We start from the raw sequence: 19,688 nt of genomic DNA on the forward strand, positions 1-19,688 counted from the left end.
GAAATCTCAGCGTAACAGAACGCCTTATAGGGAGGCTGTGTTGTTTTAAATCTAATAAAATTTTATGTTGGTAATTTCTTTCTGAAGAAGATCACAAGAAATCTCAGCGTAACAAAACGCCTTATAGGGAGGCTGTGTTGTTTTAAATCTAATAAAATTTTATGTTCGTAATTTCTTTCTGAAGAAGATCACAAGAAATCTCAGCGTAACAAAACGCCTTATAGGGAGGCTGTGTTGTTTTAAATCTAATAAAATTTTATGTTCGTAATTTCTTTCTGAAGAAGGTCACAAGAAATCTCAGCGTAACAGAACGAATTATAGGGAGGCTGTGTTGTTTTAAATCTAATAAAATTTTATGTTGGTAATTCCTTTCTGAAGAAGATCACAAGAAATCTCAGCATAACAGAACGCCTTATAGGGAGGCTTTGTTGTTTTAAATCTAATAAAATTTTATGTTCGTAGTTCCTTTCTGAAGAAGGTCCCAAGAAATCTCAGCGTAACAGAAGGTCTTATAGGGAGGCTTTGTTGTTTTAAATCTAATAAAATTTTATGTTGGTAATTCCTTTCTGAAGAAGATCACAAGAAATCTCAGCGTAACAGAACGCCTTATAGGGAGGCTGTGTTGTTTTAAATCTAATAAAATTTTATGTTGGTAATTCCTTTCTGAAGAAGATCACAAGAAATCTCAGCATAACAGAACGCCTTATAGGGAGGCTTTGTTGTTTTAAATCTAATAAAATTTTATGTTGGTAATTCCTTTCTGAAGAAGATCACAAGAAATCTCAGCGTAACAAAACGCCTTATAGGGAGGCTGTGTTGTTTTAAATCTAATAAAATTTTATGTTCGTAATTTCTTTCTGAAGAAGACTACAAGAAATCTCAGCGTAACAGAACGCCTTATAGGGAGGCTGTGTTGTTTTAAATCTAATAAAATTTTATGTTGGTAATTTCTTTCTGAAGAAGGTCACAAGAAATCTCAGCGTAACAGAACGCCTTATAGGGAGGCTTTGTTGTTTTAAATCTAATAAAATTTTATGTTGGTAATTTCTTTCTGAAGAAGGTCACAAGAAATCTCAGCGTAACAGAAGGTCTTATAGGGAGGCTGTGTTGTTTTAAATCTAATAAAATTTTATGTTGGTAATTTCTTTCTGAAGAAGGTCACAAGAAATCTCAGCGTAACAGAACGCCTTATAGGGAGGCTGTGTTGTTTTAAATCTAATAAAATTTTATGTTCGTAGTTCCTTTCTGAAGAAGATCACAAGAAATCTCAGCGTAACAGAACGCCTTATAGGGAGGCTGTGTTGTTTTAAATCTAATAAAATTTTATGTTCGTAATTTCTTTCTGAAGAAGGTCACAAGAAATCTCAGCGTAACAGAACGCCTTATAGGGAGGCTGTGTTGTTTTAAATCTAATAACATTTTATGTTCGTAGTTCCTTTCTGAAGAAGGTCACAAGAAATCTCAGCGTAACAGAACGCCTTATAGGGAGGCTGTGTTGTTTTAAATCTAATAAAATTTTATGTTGGTAATTTCTTTCTGAAGAAGGTCACAAGAAATCTCAGCGTAACAGAAGGTCTTATAGGGAGGCTTTGTTGTTTTAAATCTAATAAAATTTTATGTTGGTAATTTCTTTCTGAAGAAGGTCACAAGAAATCTCAGCGTAACAGAAGGTCTTATAGGGAGGCTTTGTTGTTTTAAATCTAATAAAATTTTATGTTGGTAATTCCTTTCTGAAGAAGATCACAAGAAATCTCAGCGTAACAAAACGCCTTATAGGGAGGCTGTGTTGTTTTAAATGTAATAAAATTTTATGTTGGTAATTCCTTTCTGAAGAAGATCACAAGAAATCTCAGCGTAACAGAACGCCTTATAGGGAGGCTTTGTTGTTTTAAATCTAATAAAATTTTATGCTGGTAATTCCTTTCTGAAGAAGATCACAAGAAATCTCAGCGTAACAGAACGCCTTATAGGGAGGCTGTGTTGTTTTAAATCTAATAAAATTTTATGTTGGTAATTTCTTTCTGAAGAAGGTCACAAGAAATCTCAGCGTAACAGAACGCCTTATAGGGAGGCTGTGTTGTTTTAAATCTAATAAAATTTTATGTTGGTAATTTCTTTCTGAAGAAGACCACGAGAAATCTCAGCGTAACAGAACGCCTTATAGGGAGGCTTCGTTGTTTTAAATCTGATGAAGTTTTATGTTGGTAATTTTTACAGAAGTCCATAAGGCCCCTTCAGGGCGACATAAGACGAATTGTAGCGAAGAATTTGTCCGTCAGTCCGTCACACCTAACACCGCCTTGTTTTTTGGGGGTTGCGGAGTTTTCCTTTTGTTTTTGAAAATTTACGAATGGGCCCACAATTGCTTGAGGTCAGTTACGACTTCCACCTGAAGAAATATTCCGTAAGTTAATTATCATTGCCCATTATCCGAGGGCCACAATTTAAGTAACACTAATATAAGAAAAATTCTTCTTCCAAATTTAGATTCCGCGTCAGTACAGAAAATCAAAATACATTAAAATGCCCAGTGCATCTGAAGTACTTTGTTAGGCAGTTTGGATTATTTTTCCAAGTTTAAAAGACGTCGAGGCAACGGACAGACATGGACGTACAAATTGGGTTGTTAGTGTTTGCCGGCCATGCATAAGGAAGGATTAAACTACAGAAGTTCTAGGCTTATTAAACTACACAAGAGTTTGATTCATTAGTGAGTCAGTACTACAGACAAATTGGCCAACTTGTACAGTCCATGCGTGGAAATTGCCATAAAGTAATTTTGTTGACATCGGACTGAAGAACCACGATCAAAAATCTGCAAATTGCGTTAATTCGATGTTTAAATGACGCCGTTAAATGTGGCACTGCAATCAGATCGTTCAATTTACTCGATTCAGAAACTTCAAAACATTCTCCTCCGATCGCATTAAAGCGAGCATTGAGCTCAAAATTTCTGGCGTAATCTTAAATATCTCAAAATTCTTTACCTTCAATTTAGATGTTTAGGACGAACAGCACAAACGAGCGAAACTAGATTTGCACATAAAAAATTGGATGGAAACTTGTAACACGCGTTTCGTAGTAAATTTTGGTATTTCTCGGCGTTTTCGTAATCCGTCAAGAATTTTTTACGCATTTATTTAGAGCGACTGCCTTCAAACAAAAAAGTACCAACACCAGAAAGTGGATGTTGGATCGGTTAACATTTTAATTAGCCTAAATGAACGTAGGAAATAACATGTATATAGGGGCAAGCAAGCAACACGCAGCGGCGTTCAAAGTAGGGGAATTCAGTCCGTACCGCGAAGAGAACACCGCACTTCACCATTACGAAGATCAACTGATAAACGCTGGTTAAATAAATAATCGCTGTTTAGCCAGAAATCCATACGAAACACATAAATGCAAAATAAAAGTTACTTCATGAATCAGGTGGTACATATAGTTACCACCCGGGCTTTTGGAGTGTTAATATCGAGCTGAAACGAGTTTAAGGTTATACAACACTGCAAGAAGTTGTAAGAAACATATTAAAAACCACCAGCTCTGACAGGAGCCAGCATCATTTGAAATATCAACGCAAAGAAAGGAGCAGATTTGGTAAACCTTCTTCAGAACTGAAATATCCTGCGTTGGAACGAAAATAACAGGTAAAAATCTGGTAATTTGGTTAAGATAAGCTGACTTAAAAATGAGGTAACAACACAGCCATGGGTTACTTCGGGATGCAATCCCGGAATGACTGAGTAAAATCACGAAATCACAAGTAAAGGCACGAGGTAGGTACCTGGTCGGGATTCGAGCAGAGTACCTTCTGAATGCAATGCTTAACCCGTTCATCCTAATGCCAGTAGATTTAGTTATTTTGGAACAACAAATTAAATTCAGTAAGTCAAGTCTGAAATGTTTATCTATATTCATTTCAGAATGGTACCGTGCCCCTGGATTTGCATGGTAGAGAAGTTCAAAATGGCCGAAATATACACATCGGACATAAGAGATACAAAAATGGCCACTTTACAAGTCGAAGGTCTTGATTGAATTTGTGTTAGAATTACGAAACTTTTGGTCAACAAACCTGCCCTTAAAATGAGATAATTAATTTGGTAAATAATTCAGCGTGAACTTTACAAAACGCCTCAATTAGTAATTAATTATTAATAATTTCAGATTAGTTTTATTATTCATGGTGACGCAATACGCCATGACACAAACCTGGAAAACCAAAATGGCTATAAACTTCTGCAAAAAACCCCGCCATAATTTCTGCAGCTCGTAAATACTAATTATGCGATTTCTGGACAAGAACAAGGCCTGTGCGTTATTGCAAAAGCTAGCAAATGAATTGTTATTAACTTCTGAACAAGTTGTTAAACTCGGAATACCTCGAGTGACAGTAATTTAGTTTTTTTAAACAAAGGCGCCAGAACGTCGAGAAACTTCTAAAAGTAATTCTTCATGATAACGAATACACTCAATTGATAGTTTAGATGGTATAATATTAATTAAAAGTTTCCGGGCTACATTCAGCTCAACTGAGCTGGCTACGAAATTACAAATACTTGCAAGTCCTTGCATGAACTCCGCTCACAAATGTCGCTGCGTTCAAGATTCCCGGGGGCCAGCTAGCCCCTGCACAATTCCTGCCGACGCGACATACAGGTTGGCTCAAGTCTTCTCCCTGCGCGGTCCGTCGACTCTCTGCTGGGATTGGCCGAGACGAATCGTATTAATATGAAACTTAATATCAATCCACCCGCAAGATGTCACTGTCACCAAATCAAACTTCCGATTGACAGCGGCGGAACGTGAGAAACGTTTTACATAGACGTTTCGGAAATTAAATTTGTGTAACCCACAGCCGTCCCATAGTTTCCGACGCACTGCACGTGTTCCGGAATTAAATTATAAATTATTATAAAATATAATTAATGTCTGGGCACAAAACATAATTTCTGAAGGAATGTTTGTACATGGACAAACGAATTTGGTAAAGATAAATTAGTTCCTGTGTCTCTGGGGTAAGGACCACGTGGTCCCCATTTCAAACGAAGTTAGCTGATCCCCCGACACGTGCACATGCCTCTTTTGATGAGAATCGAACCCAGGTCGTTCAGCCCCAGTCCCAGCTCACAAAAGCTAATATTCTGAGGAGGTTTAGATGGGCTGAGCACGCAGCACACATGGAAAAGTTTAATCTCACGTACAGAATTTTGATTCCAAAGTATCGTGGAAAAACAGGGAACGGGATAATATTAAAATGGATAGGAAGAGTCTGAAAACAAAAATCCTTTACTTTCCTTACGTTAAACGACGCACCAATGCAACTAAATGGGCACTTTCTTCTGGTCACACGCACACGTGGGGAGAACTACACCACGTGACAGGCCGTGTCTGGGTCCCTTTCTTGTAATTTGTTTAACGATGCCATTAAAACTACGTAGGGCCGTACTGAACATCACTATGAACAGTTTATTGGAGAAAAACGTGGAAAAAAAAATTCGCTGCGTCCTAGCATCTCTGAAACGTCGGTAATAAATTTCTACCAGATGACAATCAGCAATAAACCCCCCCCCCCCACAAAACAAACATATATTTGCTATCTGATGGTTTCACAATAGCGAAAATATTGATCTTATGGGTTTTAACGCCATGAGGACGAGCTGAAGATGGAGGCAGTATGTTCCCTTTGAAACGTTGGGATTTACCTTTAACTCCAGAACATAATTAAGATTAATTAAAGTAGTCTGAGCCTGAAAGTCAACATTCATCTCAATGTCAATCCAGTGGTACAGAATAAGTGGAGTTTTACCTCCGATTTCATGACTTCCATGGGCACAGGAATATTCAAAGATGCCACATTTTAGTTAATTAATATTCGTATATTTTTTTAAATTTTATTAGGTCTTTATTTTTTTATGGTTTGTTTTTAGTAGTAATGCGATCTTGAGGGTGGTTTATCGGACGATCCGACACTGCATCAACCTGTTGAGACTGCTAGCTTCTCAGGGCTGACATGAACAAAATTAGCCAATGAGGAGCCAAGTAGCCAGGTGCAGTCATAAGACATCCCCCCCCCCCCCCCCACTAACAAGCTAACTCAACCTAACTCAACGATTGTAAGGGAGATTGGACAAATCTTATTCCCTGAATAGCTAGAGTTTCTCAACACACAAAAGTTTAATAAAGAGTTCATAACCTAAAATTAAGATTATTTCAATAAATGTACGCACGTCCCAATGCTTTAGCAAACACGAAACTTCTCAGGTTACTGAATGCAGTGTAGTAACAAATTACATGAGCACTGGAAAACCAACCACGTTTTCAGAGTCCTATTTATTTATAGTGTATTTAACGACGCTGTTTCAGTAGCTCAGACTACGTAGCGTGGAATCAGAGAGGTAATCAAATTTTTTTTTTTACAAAGTTAAACAAAGATTATGGTCATAGAATTCAAGTTTTCATTTAACTGCATTAAACTTTGTATAAACGTCTCCATAGTCCCTTCCCCCCTCCTACGTCACTGCTCTGAGATCGACTCCAGACTTGTAGAAACGACAGTCGCGTGAGTCATCTTTTTCTCTAAATTACGTAGTAACGTCAAATGTACACCTCGGCAAGGTTTAAAGAAATGCGATCATAACAGAAACATTTTTAAAAATGCTACTTAACTAAGTAGGATTCTGGGTTTTTCACGGCGGTGAGTCTGAAGTTGGCTGTATTCTGGTAGAAGTTTACAAACGTTTCGGAGGTCCTTTCTGCTTCCGTCATCAGGGCGATGATGTTTGATTCAGCTCGGATATACTTCGAAGCTGGGTTTCTTTGTGGCCTTTTCTTCAAAGTAGCGTCACTGCAGTGATCTGGCACAGAAGCCCCCTCGAAACGGGGCACACCATGATTTCAAGGTCACCGAAACTTTGTATAAATACATAAAATGCTAAAATTTAACTGAAGTTTTGTATGGACGTGAATTTGGTCTCGCATCATTTCAAACCAAGACAGGAAAACGGAAAGATTGAATTATGAAATATGAACTATTTGAGATGGGCAGTGCATGTAGCAGGGATGCGATTTACAAGAACACATAAAGGGAGAATTTAGTTTTGATGACTGATATTCAAATTCAGGTTCTCTCAGCGGCGAACATGAATGTTTAAATTTCTGGGATGTCGTGTAGAAGTTTACCTACCAGACTTTTCTCCCTGATGACGGAGGCAGTAAAAACCGACGAAACGCCATTAAAACTTCCACCAGAATATGTTATTCTGTTGTTTCAGGCGACAATGGAGGTCACGACTTTGTTGCTGTTTGTCGTCGTCACCGCAGCGTCCATGTTGTTGTTCTTTCGAGACCCGAGAAGAGCTCGCATGGTGCGACTCATCGAGAAGCTGCCTGGACCATTTGCCTTCCCTATGTTCGGCACTGCTCTCCCCTTCATACTGGCGTCGAGGAACAGTGCGTACGACCTAGCGTATAGGACCGAAGGTAGACGCTGACGTTTCGGAGGAACTTACTGTTTCCATCTTCAGGACGGAAATGAAACGTTGGCATCTACCTACGAGTCAGTCAACACGATGCCCCAAACCCGGAATAGGATTCTCATCAGAACCTGACATAAGTCCCTAAAAACTGAGGTCCCATAACTCTCTTCTCCACACAAATACACGTCGGACCTGTAGGTTTGAATATATTAAGCCAGGGGTTCCAAAACCGAGGCCACTGTCAAGTATCAAGCTCTAGATGAGATTAGGAATGCATGGAGCTTTGTCTCCACTCCCCCCTGTACCTTTTAGGGTGCAGTGGTTAGGGTCTATTACTTTACATTAAGAAGTTCTTTATGGACGCGACTGTTACGATATTAAATCTTATTAAAAAATGAGTGGTTTACGTGTGTTCGTAGAGAGGATGAAATTATTGGAGGACAGAGTCAACCAGTACCAACCGATCTACCGTGCCTGGATTGGGTCTACACCGACGATCAATATCACACGACCGGAACACGCAGAGGTAAGTGATCTTGTGCCCAAACCTCGAGCATTCCTCGTCCTGAAGAATGAAACTCGGTACGACATGTCGAGGGTTTGAGAAATTCGAATTTCATTGAGAAACCCCCCACGGGAATGAAAATGGACCTTTGACGAGTCAGTAGATTAACAGATCTCAAAATATGGCCCAGTTTTGTGAGATTTTCAATATAATGAATGAATTTTCAGGGACCATGAAACCAATCCAGGCATCCCGTAATATCTGCCCCTACCAGGTACACGGATCGTCTTCTGGGTTGTTGATCTGTGTAGTCTGATGACGGAGGCAGCAAGGACCTCTAAAACGTCCGTAAACTTACTTATACGAGACTAAAATGTGCAACAACCCAGAAGACAGCCATCTTAATGTACATGGGATTTAGACGTCCTCCATCTGCAGGTCTTCACTGGAGTTGTCTTGTCTTTCAGGCTGTCCTAAACAGCATCAGACATCTGGACAAGCCGTTCGCTTACAAGTTCCTGCGCCCCTGGCTGGGAACTGGGCTGCTCACGTCGTCAGGTAAAACACCTAATCTCTGTAATCGCAATCAGTTCCATTGAACAGCAATGCTCCATATCACTGTGGCAAAATAATTAATTCAGAAGCATAAAATTCAATCTGAATTATATTTAATGATTCACAATAAGGACCAAAATTAATCTGCTGTGAGACGACTGTCCTGACGGAGAAAGCTGCACCTCTGAAACGTCCGTAAACCTTCTACAATGTTAGAACCTAAGATCAAACCCAATTTTTCACTGTCCACGATAAATAATCGGATCGGATCTTTAATTGTTAAAACCAGGTCAGAAGTGGCACACCCACAGGAAGATGATCACGCCGACTTTCCACTTCAAGATCTTGGACAACTTCGTGGAAGTGTTCTCGGAGAAGAGTAAGATTCTGGTCACCAAATTGCAGAAGGAAGTCGGATCTCAGGGCTTCGACGTGTATCCCTACATCACCCGCTGTGCCCTGGACATTATCTGTGGTGAGTTACGTTCAGGAGCTAAAATTTATGAAAGTCAACTGCAAGGATTAGAGTTCTTTATATTTTCCAACTTGTCAAACACTATAAAAATATTGACAGTGGAACCACTTTTCCCCAGTTAACGTTCAATAACGTTAAACTGTAAAGTATATTTGTACTGAAATAAAGTTTTATTTACACATCAATATATATATACCTTTACATCTCATCTATACGTGACGTCATCCGCCGCCATCTTGTCTATACGTGACGTCATCCGCCGCCATCTTGTCTATGTGTTGCGTCATGTACTCAACACACTCGCTCTAGAACCGTTCTTTGTTACGAAATAAATGGCCAAAACTCCTAAACCGTGAGAGTTAGCTGAAATCTGTTTGCAAATTCGAAAATCTCGTGTTTATTTACGTATTTCACTCGCAATATGTCGAGATCTAACTCTCACGCTTTAGACGTGGCGAGCGGTTGAATTTAAGGAACGAGGGTACAGTTATTACATGTTTTGGGTAATTATTTCAACTATTTATAGAATAAAGTAAACATCATGTAGAAAAAGCTTTATTTACTCTTTAATTTACATATAGGTTGATATTCTCTATCTTACATACGTCTCGAGTTATTGGCGTTTGAAGAAGTTACGTCTTACAGTTTCCGTCTGATTTTATAGACGTTATTCAAGGTTAAAAAATCTCTAATTTATAAAGCAGAGAATGTTATCAGTATAAAAGTTTATTACAGATACCTTCTTTCAATTCAGGCTGCCAAGTGTGTGTTTCACGGTTTTCCTCAGTCATTTCGCTGATTGCTGAGACCATACCTTAAAATAGGCCACAAAGATCCTTTAGAATAAATACGTATTCACCACTAAATGATCATTAAAATGTTGTGAATGTTACCCAAGTAACGCATATTTCATTAGTTTAAACATTTTTTTTGCAAGTTGAGAAATGAAATACTTAAGTCAGCATTCGCTGAAGACTGAAGTACATAATTTCATGTGAGTGAGTCAGTTGTTTTCGGAAGGTGAAACACGAAAACAAACTTTTACGTCGACATTTAAATCTATTCTTTTCCTTTAACATTTTGAAGGCGGTGGGAAAATGAACCCTTGCCTTCCCTGTTCTCCTGCGTGGTCCTACTTTACGCTTCTGAAGGACTGAGCCCCACTGAACTACAGAACGTGTGACTGTGTTACAGAAACTGCAATGGGGACCCCAGTTTACGCTCAAGAAGACTTAGATTCGCCTTACGTCTCTGCAATTTACGAGTGAGTCATCATCCAGACTGCATGTGCTGAAAACGGAGAGTAATTTTGCACGTTCTCATGGCAAAGAGTATGAAAAATTCTGTCTTATGGGTTGAATGCAGGAGGTACCCGAGGACAGCCACCTTCAAAAAGCAATTTCTAGAGCAATATTACAAACTGTGTCTGCCGATACCAGCTTAGCACTCATGATATTCTAAAATACGCGGTGCCCCAAATAAAATCTAAAATAAAAAAATGCAACTAACTCCATAGTCCGTCTTAAGAAGCTAATTCCACTGCTTTTTATGGAACCAAAATTTTACAGTAACTCTCACGACATTAATTAAGATCCATTTTAATATCATTATTAATCTATACTGAGACCTTCCAAATTGTATCTTGCCTTCAACTTTTGCAACCAAAATTTTGTATTTTTTTTACATCTCTCCCGTGCATGCTACATGCCCCAACCATCGTCATCATTCTAATAATATTTGGTGATGAGTACAAATTATGAACATCCCCATTATTCAGTTTTGTCACTTCATCCCTTCTGTGTCCACGTATTTTCATTAGCACCCTCATCTCACATAACCTCAATCTCTGCGTAAAATATAATTTTCTTCCAAGTAGGATCACATAACCTCAATCTCTGCGTAAAATATAATTTTCTTCCAAGTAGGATCACATAACCTCAATCTCTGCGTAAAATATAATTTTCTTCCAAGTAGGATCACATAACCTCAATCTCTGCGTAAAATATAATTTTCTTCCAAGTAGGATCACATAACCTCAATCTCTGCGTAAAATATAATTTTCTTCCAAGTAGGATCACATAACCTCAATCTCTGCGTAAAATATAATTTTCTTCCAAGTACAACAAAAGCCCCATATATGACCTCTTAGATGTTATAATACTGTAAAATAGATACCCTTAAGATCCATGGACATATATTAACATTTTGTAGGAACATACTGCCTCCATCTTCAATCCTGAACATGAAGGTAGTATATATTTTTTCAAAAATTCGTATCTACAAACATGGCGTCACAACTCATTGTCAAATCTCATCCAATTCGCGTGTCGTAGTTTGAGTGAGGTCACGATATTCCGGATGATACGCCCTTGGCTTCACCCAGATTTCCTGTTCAGACTGAGTTCCGCTGGCAAGAAGTACAATGAGCGTCTGACACTGCTACACAGCTTCACAAACAAGGTATAAAGTGATGTTCATTTTTGATTGTCGGTCACAGTCAGAATTCTGAACCTCGGTGTAAAATAATCTCCGTTCGCAATTCTGCCTACAGAAAGCAAAATATTTTACATAGCTGGTTTGATTTTGGCGTCTACATAAAACGAGGACTGATTCATCTAATTTAAATTTCTTTCAATTTAATCAAATCTGAATCTGGATGATATTTAGGTTATGTTTAAACTTTACGAGAAAAAAAATTATATTTGTGCCCTATAAAAAGGAGGAATGTAATTTAAGAGCGCAACGCTGTCGCGCTATTATGACATTCACATGCCACATTCATATATTGTAGTTACATTTTGGTATCGATTAATAAATTTAAACTTATTATACATCGTTCAGAATTCTCTCGCTGCCTGAGGTTTGTCAGAGATCACCGCGGAGGGACACTTGAGGTCATAATTGAAAACATGTTCGTACTTCCATAAGCGTCATATCTCAGTTTTGCGCGCTGTGCTTTTGCAGGTGATTAAGGAAAAGAAGTCTCTGTATGCGACCAAGAGCCAAAGGACGGAGGACAAGGGTGTCAGCGAAGACTACGAAATAGGTAGGTCACGGTGGAGAGATACTTTTCAAACTGCGACACACATTGCCCGCCATATATGAAACTCGGATCCCAAAAGACGTCCACTGCCATAACACGCCTGACTTAGAAGATGATTGTCTTCTGAGGTGTTGCACGACGTAGTCTGGTAGAAACTGACCGATGTTTCGGAAGTACTTACCGCCTCCATGCTCAAGGCGACACCAATTTCTTCCAGACTGCGTGGTCTAAAGACTCCAGAAGACGGTCACCTTCCTACGCATCACTGCGAGAACCAGAGATCTCACTTCTGATATATTGAGGACAAACTCTGGTTCCATCCTCTCGTCAGACCTTCCATGATTTTCATCAGTCCCTTCAGATGAATAACTGGCTTCAATCTTCTTCTTATTCTATGGCTCTCCGGTCCATATTCAGTCCATGGCCTCTTCAATTCTCTTTCATTCAGTTCTCTGTTAGGTCCGTCCGTTCGAGGCTTTGATCGAGGTTTTGAAACATCTTCTTTTTATGGTGCAAGGTTGTTAGCCTTGCGACCAACCCCCAACCTGGAGGACCAGGGTACCTGTCTTAGTCTGACCTCTCCCCCTCGACCAATCTGACTAGGGAGCCCCTACCAGTAGCTCTTGGGGTCACTGAGGTACTCAAGCCCCACCACCACGACAAGGTTCAGGTACCATTAGGTGGGGACTGCCTTCCATCTCGCCTGTACCAAAGGACAGACGACTGAGCTCCAATGCAAAGGCAGATGGGTCATCATTAAGTTGTGAGACATTTCTGATAAAATGTTAAAAATGCTTTCGTGTTGTGTTACATTTTATAATTGAATTAATTTTACTTAACGTACTGGGTAAATGTCGATCAGATTAGACACGCTCTTGCAGGCAGGAAGGAGCGAGTGGCTTTCCTGGACATGCTACTAGATGTCTCTGAAGGAGGCAGGAAGCTGACAGACGAAGAAATACGAGAAGAAGTGGACACTTTCATGTTTGAGGTGGGTAAAAGGAAAGGATTAGGAAAGATGCAATTTTTCGTGGCAGCGAATATGAAGACGGCCTCCTTCTAGGGTGATGCGCCACGCATTCTGGTAGATACTGACGTTTCGGTGAAGCGTACGGCCTTCGTCATCTGTCGGTCAATGTCTACCAGACTGTAAGCTACATTTCCCCAGAAGACTGTTGTCTTTAAAAGATATGAAGTTATATGAAGCCAATATCAGGCTCGCTTTTCACATCTGTGATTTTGTTTCGTCCCCTAGGGCCATGATACGACAAGCGCTGGGATGTGCTGGGCGCTCTATATGCTGGGTCTCCATCCTGATGTGCAGGTGCGCAGATAAACAAGTAATAGGAACACACACAGACGATCCAAAAACTGCGATTCCAGGAGATCTGGGGTTTCAATTCTTGTCTGAAGATTGGCTATCCTGACTTCCGTAGTTTTCCTCAAAAAAATTACCAAATCGTACCATGAATTTTTAAATGTCAATATCCGCGGTCATTTTGATATCTGACGACGTACGAATTAATGTCAGTCAGAGGAGCGTCTCGCTGACAATTTGCCTACCGCAAATCCCACAGGGACTGCTCGAAGTGTGGTAAGCTCCCCAGAAACCTTCTTAAGAACAGGAAAAGAGTTAAGACATCTTATTTGAGTCATGGAGTGGATAGGATCACTTTGTTATACAATATCCAGACTTTGACCACTCGTCATTCTGATAAGCGTAAAGCTGTTAAGGTTATGATGTCACTTACGTAAGAAAACACACGGTAGGCCTGATTAAATTATAAATCTGATAATTATGAAGATATCCGCTAATTATACTTATCCTAAAGAGAACCGTGAATGTGTTTTGTGGACAAAATATAAGACTGAAGATGGCTGCCTTCTGGGTTGTTGCACCATGTAGTCTGGTAGAAGTTTCAGAGGTCCTTGCTGCCTCAATCATCAGGGCGAAGAGCGCTCATCTCCAGACCCACCACCTCGAGTCCTACAAAATAAAAGGTTACCGAATGTTAACATAGTAGATAATCTCCATCAATGAAGATTTTTAAGATACATAATATTCATGAGATGGTAAAGTTGCGTCATATTGTGATATAATAAATATATATTATTTAAATCTTGTCCGTCTTAATCACAATAAATTCTTATTAAATATTAAAATATTACAATAATTAACATTTAATGTAAATCGAATATTTCGATAAAGAACATCATTTAATATTTTAAATATTTTAAATGTTAATTATAGTAATATTTTAATATTTAATAAGAATTTATTGTGATTAAGACGGACAAGATTTAAATAATATATATACATAATATTAAAGAGCCGGGATAGCTCAGTCAGTATAGTGACTAGCTACGGGCTGGACGACCGGGGTTCGATCCCCGATGGGGGCAGGATTTTTCCTCTAGCCTCTGCGTCCAGACCAGCTCTGGGGCCCACCCAGCCTCCTCTACAATGGGTACCGGGGTCCTTTCCCGGGGGTAAAGCCGGCCGGGGCGTGATGCTGACCACTCACCCCCATCTAGTGCCGAGGTCAAGGAAGAGAGGAGCTATACCTCCACTCACCCCAAGCGCCTACATGGCGTATAGTGGGACAAACTTTACTTTTTATACATAATATTGTTTACTGATGCTGTTTGTTGATGCGTGCGTAGGAAAAGGCGTACCAGGAGCAGAAGAGCATCTTCCAAGGGTCTGACCGCTCTCCAACGATGAAGGACCTCAACGAGATGAAATACCTTGAGAGGGTCATCAAAGAGACCCTAAGATTGTACCCCAGTGTTCCGGGTATTGGAAGAGTTTTGAATGAAGATGTTAAGATGGGTAAAAAAATTTTCTTGAAACAATACAAAAACTTTTGTCGGACAAAATAAATTTAGCGATGACCATTCGTCCCGTCACATAACGCAGAAGTACACGCAGAGTAACATAAGTGAGAATATTAAATTATATTAAAAGCAGAAAGAAAATATCTCGTCACTTGGAACGACTTTATCGGATATAAAGTTCTTAGTGGATTTTTTTTAAAGTTTTGCTGCATTCATCCCTTCTTATACACGAATACGTAAATCCCCACAGCAAAACCACTGGTAGGTACCAAATTCACTGCAAGTATTTTCTTTTATCAGGTGAATTCATAGTGCCTGCAGGCTCCACAGTGCATCTTCACATATACTTCCTCCATCGGAACCCCGATCAGTTCCCCGACCCCGAAAAGTTCGACCCGGACAACTTCCTGCCGGAGAGGGCATCAAAGAGACACCCCTACGCCTACATCCCCTTCAGCGCAGGCCCCAGGAACTGCATAGGGCAGAAGTTCGCCCTGCTCGAGGAGAAGACGGTGCTCTCCTACATTCTACGTCACTACAAACTGCGTTCCCTTGACAAGAGAGAGGACGTCGCTCTGTTAAGCGAGCTCGTGCTGAGACCAGAAAATGGAGTGAGGTTAGGTTTATCTCTGAGGAATGTTGGCATGAAGTGACTGCCGCCAGCGCTCCTAGCGGGGACTGAGATTCTTCAAAATGCGCGCACAAAGTATAATACCGAACCATTCGACGACTGTACATGACCACGAAAACATTCCGATGACATCACGAACATAATCGTAGGTTTACAATTTTGCTGTTGTTATGTTTAATCACATTTTGAAAATTATCTCACGCGCTGTTATTGATGGTACAGACATAATTTGTGAAGTCATACCTAGTCGCTTTCCCAATTAAACAGTGCAATATACAAAAAAAAAAAATTATGTTACTGTAATAAAATACATATATAAATATATAAAATACTCATTTATCCAGTATGAAGCTTCTCTGATGATGCATCCTGATTATATTTCTTCGTTCAATCTTTGTAGAAGTAAATATTACGAAACATCTGTTACTTCCTTTCTGCTGCCAAAATAACCTCCTCATTATCAAGTTCTGAGATAAACTCCTTTAGGTCAGAGACCAAGTTTCACACCCACAATCAACTCCATTGATCAGAGTCCTTTCTGAATATCTTATTGCGCACTCGGCTACTCAAGATCACGAGATCCAACCTCTGGCCCCTGTCCTGGGGTAGCTGAATCCAACCCTATATCCCTAAGATCCATTTTAATATTATTCTTCTGAGTGGTTTGTACCCTTTAGGCTTTACAGCCAAAATCTTTCGTTTCCCTGTAAGCAATTTATAATATACAGCGGCTGACTGAAGCATTGCACTCATGTAATTAATGCATTTTTCTTTTAAATGCTGTTTTAAGAATTAAAATGCTGTTTTTTTATGTAACATAAACTAGCCAATCAAATATAAACTCAGTACTTCATAGACCATAGTCAATTTAGGGGGCCGGAACATGTGGAGATAATTTTAACACGTCACCTTCAGAAGTACGCTGCTAGTTGTAAAATCTAGCAAAAGGCAGCAGCACTTACAAACTACAACATCAGCGCCATCTAGCGCCTTTATTGAGAACTTGATCAATAGCGCATGATATACAAGCACGTGGTAATAAAAAAAAAAGAGTAACGTTTTAATCCACAGCCAATCAATTTGTGGTCTGTAAGTGAATAAGTCATTAATTTATTTGCAATGTTCATACGAATTCCAAATTATATGTCCGTATTTCATGTAACGCGCAACATACAGTCATACATCTACACTATGTCCCAAAAACGTGTAAAAATATTATAAGATCTGTAAGATTTGAGGTTTTCACAGCGTTGAGTATGAAGATTTCTGTCTTCTGGGTTGTCGCCCTGATGACGGAGGCAGTATGACCTCTGAAACGTTGATAAACATCGACCAGACTACACAGCGCAATAACTCAGAAGACAGAAATCTTCATATTCATCGCCCTGATGACGGAGGCAGTATGACCTCTGAAACGTTGATAAACATCGACCAGACTACACAGCGCAATAACTCAGAAGACAGAAATCTTCATATTCATCGCCCTGATGACGGAGGCAGTATGACCTCTGAAACGTTGATAAACATCGACCAGACTACACAGCGCAATAACTCAGAAGACAGAAATCTTCATATTCATCGCCCTGATGATGGAGGCAGTATGACCTCTGAAACGTTGGTTAACATCTACCAGACTACACAGCGCAACAACCCAGAAGACAGAAATCTTCATACTCATCGCCCTGATGACGGAGGCAGTATGACCTCTGAAACGTTGATAAACATCGACCAGACTACACAGCGCAATAACTCAGAAGACAGAAATCTTCATATTCATCGCCCTGATGACGGAGGCAGTATGACCTCTGAAACGTTGATAAACATCGACCAGACTACACAGCGCAATAACTCAGAAGACAGAAATCTTCATATTCATCGCCCTGATGATGGAGGCAGTATGACCTCTGAAACGTCGGTAAACATCGACCAGGCTACACAGCGCAACAACCCAGAAGACAGAAATCTTCATACTCATCGCCCTGATGACGGAGGCAGTATGACCTCTGAAACGTTGATAAACATCGACCAGACTACACAGCGCAATAACTCAGAAGACAGAAATCTTCATATTCATCGCCCTGATGACGGAGGCAGTATGACCTCTGAAACGTTGATAAACATCGACCAGACTACACAGCGCAATAACTCAGAAGACAGAAATCTTCATATTCATCGCCCTGATGATGGAGGCAGTATGACCTCTGAAACGTCGGTAAACATCGACCAGGCTACACAGCGCAACAACCCAGAAGACAGAAATCTTCATACTCATCGCCCTGATGACGGAGGCAGTATGACCTCTGAAACGTTGATAAACATCGACCAGACTACACAGCGCAATAACTCAGAAGACAGAAATCTTCATATTCATCGCCCTGATGACGGAGGCAGTATGACCTCTGAAACGTTGATAAACATCGACCAGACTACACAGCGCAATAACTCAGAAGACAGAAATCTTCATATTCATCGCCCTGATGATGGAGGCAGTATGACCTCTGAAACGTCGGTAAACATCGACCAGGCTACACAGCGCAACAACCCAGAAGACAGAAATCTTCATACTCATCGCCCTGATGACGGAGGCAGTATGACCTCTGAAACGTTGGTTAACATCGACCAGACTACACAGCGCAACAACCCAGAAGACAGAAATCTTCATACTCATCGCCCTGATGACGGAGGCAGTATGACCTCTGAAACGTTGATAAACATCGACCAGACTACACAGCGCAATAACTCAGAAGACAGAAATCTTCATATTCATCGCCCTGATGACGGAGGCAGTATGACCTCTGAAACGTTGATAAACATCGACCAGACTACACAGCGCAATAACTCAGAAGACAGAAATCTTCATATTCATCGCCCTGATGATGGAGGCAGTATGACCTCTGAAACGTCGGTAAACATCGACCAGGCTACACAGCGCAACAACCCAGAAGACAGAAATCTTCATACTCATCGCCCTGATGACGGAGGCAGTATGACCTCTGAAACGTTGGTTAACATCGACCAGACTACACAGCTCAACAACCCAGAAGACAGAAATCTTCATACTCTGATGACGGAGGCAGTATGACCTCTAAAACGTTGGTTAACATCGACCAGACTACACAGCGCAACAACCCAGAAGACGGAAATCTTCATACTCTGATGACGGAGGCAGTATGACCTCTGAAACGTTGGTAAACATCGACCAGACTACACAGCGCAACAACCCAGAAGACAGAAATCTTCATACTAAGATCTATTTTAATATTATCCTTCCATCTATGCCTGGTCGTCCAAATGGTCTCTTGCCCTCCGTATCTCAAACTGAATTTCGTATAAATTTCTCGTGTTTTCCATCCCAAGCAGACGCTGCATATCTCTTTCTCTGAGAGCAGAGTCCTTCTTGATAAGCTGGCATGTCTTCAGCTACTCAAGGGAGAGCCACTTTTTAACAACAGTTTATAAAATTGTTATTGCAAGGGACTGTTAGCCCTAACTGAAAGTTTGAGGAACACGCTGTATTGGCTGACCTTAAGACCACTGGCTGTCCTTGCCAGCACGTATTGTCAATGTGGAATAATAATTTCAGGACAACTCATTAATTAACTGGACATTTGTACGTGTACCTGGAACTGGCTTTGTCATTTCAAGTACCCACTCGGTAATCTAATCCCAGTTTTTAATTCAGGCAACTGGAAACAATTGCATCATACGTTATGTAAGCAGGACGAGCAGCTAGTACCTAGAAAAAGGGCACTTTTACAGGTTCCTGCATCAGTGGCTTGGAACGGGCCTGCTCACATCCACTTGTCACCTCTGTTTACACGGGAGATAGCAAATCAGACGACAAACAACTTCCGTGTTCGTTAAATACACAGCTTTGTCAATGCATTCACTTACTGTAAACACGATACTATGTGCTTCACAACTTTGAAACAGATTTATCTAACACCAATTTTAATATCATCCTTCTACCTACATTTATGCATCCCAAGAAGCATCAGTGTTTGATTTCCTCAACCAAACACAGCATATAGTTCCAGCATTCGATCACTGTGACGACGATAACTGAACAGCGTCCTTTATAAAGCTAATCCCCTGAACAGCGTCCTTTATATACAGCGCGTGAGTAAACGGGACGCACATTTATTGTCATTTCTTGTTTC

The 19,688-nt window shown here is 40.2% G+C and overlaps 1 protein-coding gene across 1 annotated transcript in view; it reads left to right on the forward strand.

The window, feature by feature from the left end:
* Nucleotides 1-15,867, forward strand: part of LOC110836425 (cytochrome P450 4C1) — a 23,244-nt gene extending 7,377 nt beyond the window's left edge. Inside the window, exons 2-12 of the mRNA XM_022077595.2 lie at nt 7,278-7,455; nt 7,901-8,007; nt 8,454-8,544; nt 8,831-9,016; nt 10,211-10,280; nt 11,350-11,476; nt 11,981-12,062; nt 12,941-13,050; nt 13,315-13,383; nt 14,724-14,892; nt 15,198-15,867. Of these exons, the coding sequence (XP_021933287.2) occupies nt 7,284-7,455; nt 7,901-8,007; nt 8,454-8,544; nt 8,831-9,016; nt 10,211-10,280; nt 11,350-11,476; nt 11,981-12,062; nt 12,941-13,050; nt 13,315-13,383; nt 14,724-14,892; nt 15,198-15,550 (1,536 nt within the window). The 5' untranslated portion in view covers nt 7,278-7,283 and the 3' untranslated portion in view covers nt 15,551-15,867. The remainder of the gene's footprint in view (nt 1-7,277; nt 7,456-7,900; nt 8,008-8,453; nt 8,545-8,830; nt 9,017-10,210; nt 10,281-11,349; nt 11,477-11,980; nt 12,063-12,940; nt 13,051-13,314; nt 13,384-14,723; nt 14,893-15,197) is intronic.
* The last annotated feature ends 3,821 nt before the right edge of the window (nt 15,868-19,688 follow it).

The sequence above is a fragment of the Zootermopsis nevadensis genome, unplaced genomic scaffold, assembly GCF_977971745.1.
Source record: "Zootermopsis nevadensis isolate Lab colony 2312 unplaced genomic scaffold, Znev_1.0 Znev_ptg000004l, whole genome shotgun sequence".
Classification (NCBI taxonomy): domain Eukaryota; kingdom Metazoa; phylum Arthropoda; class Insecta; order Blattodea; family Termopsidae; genus Zootermopsis; species Zootermopsis nevadensis.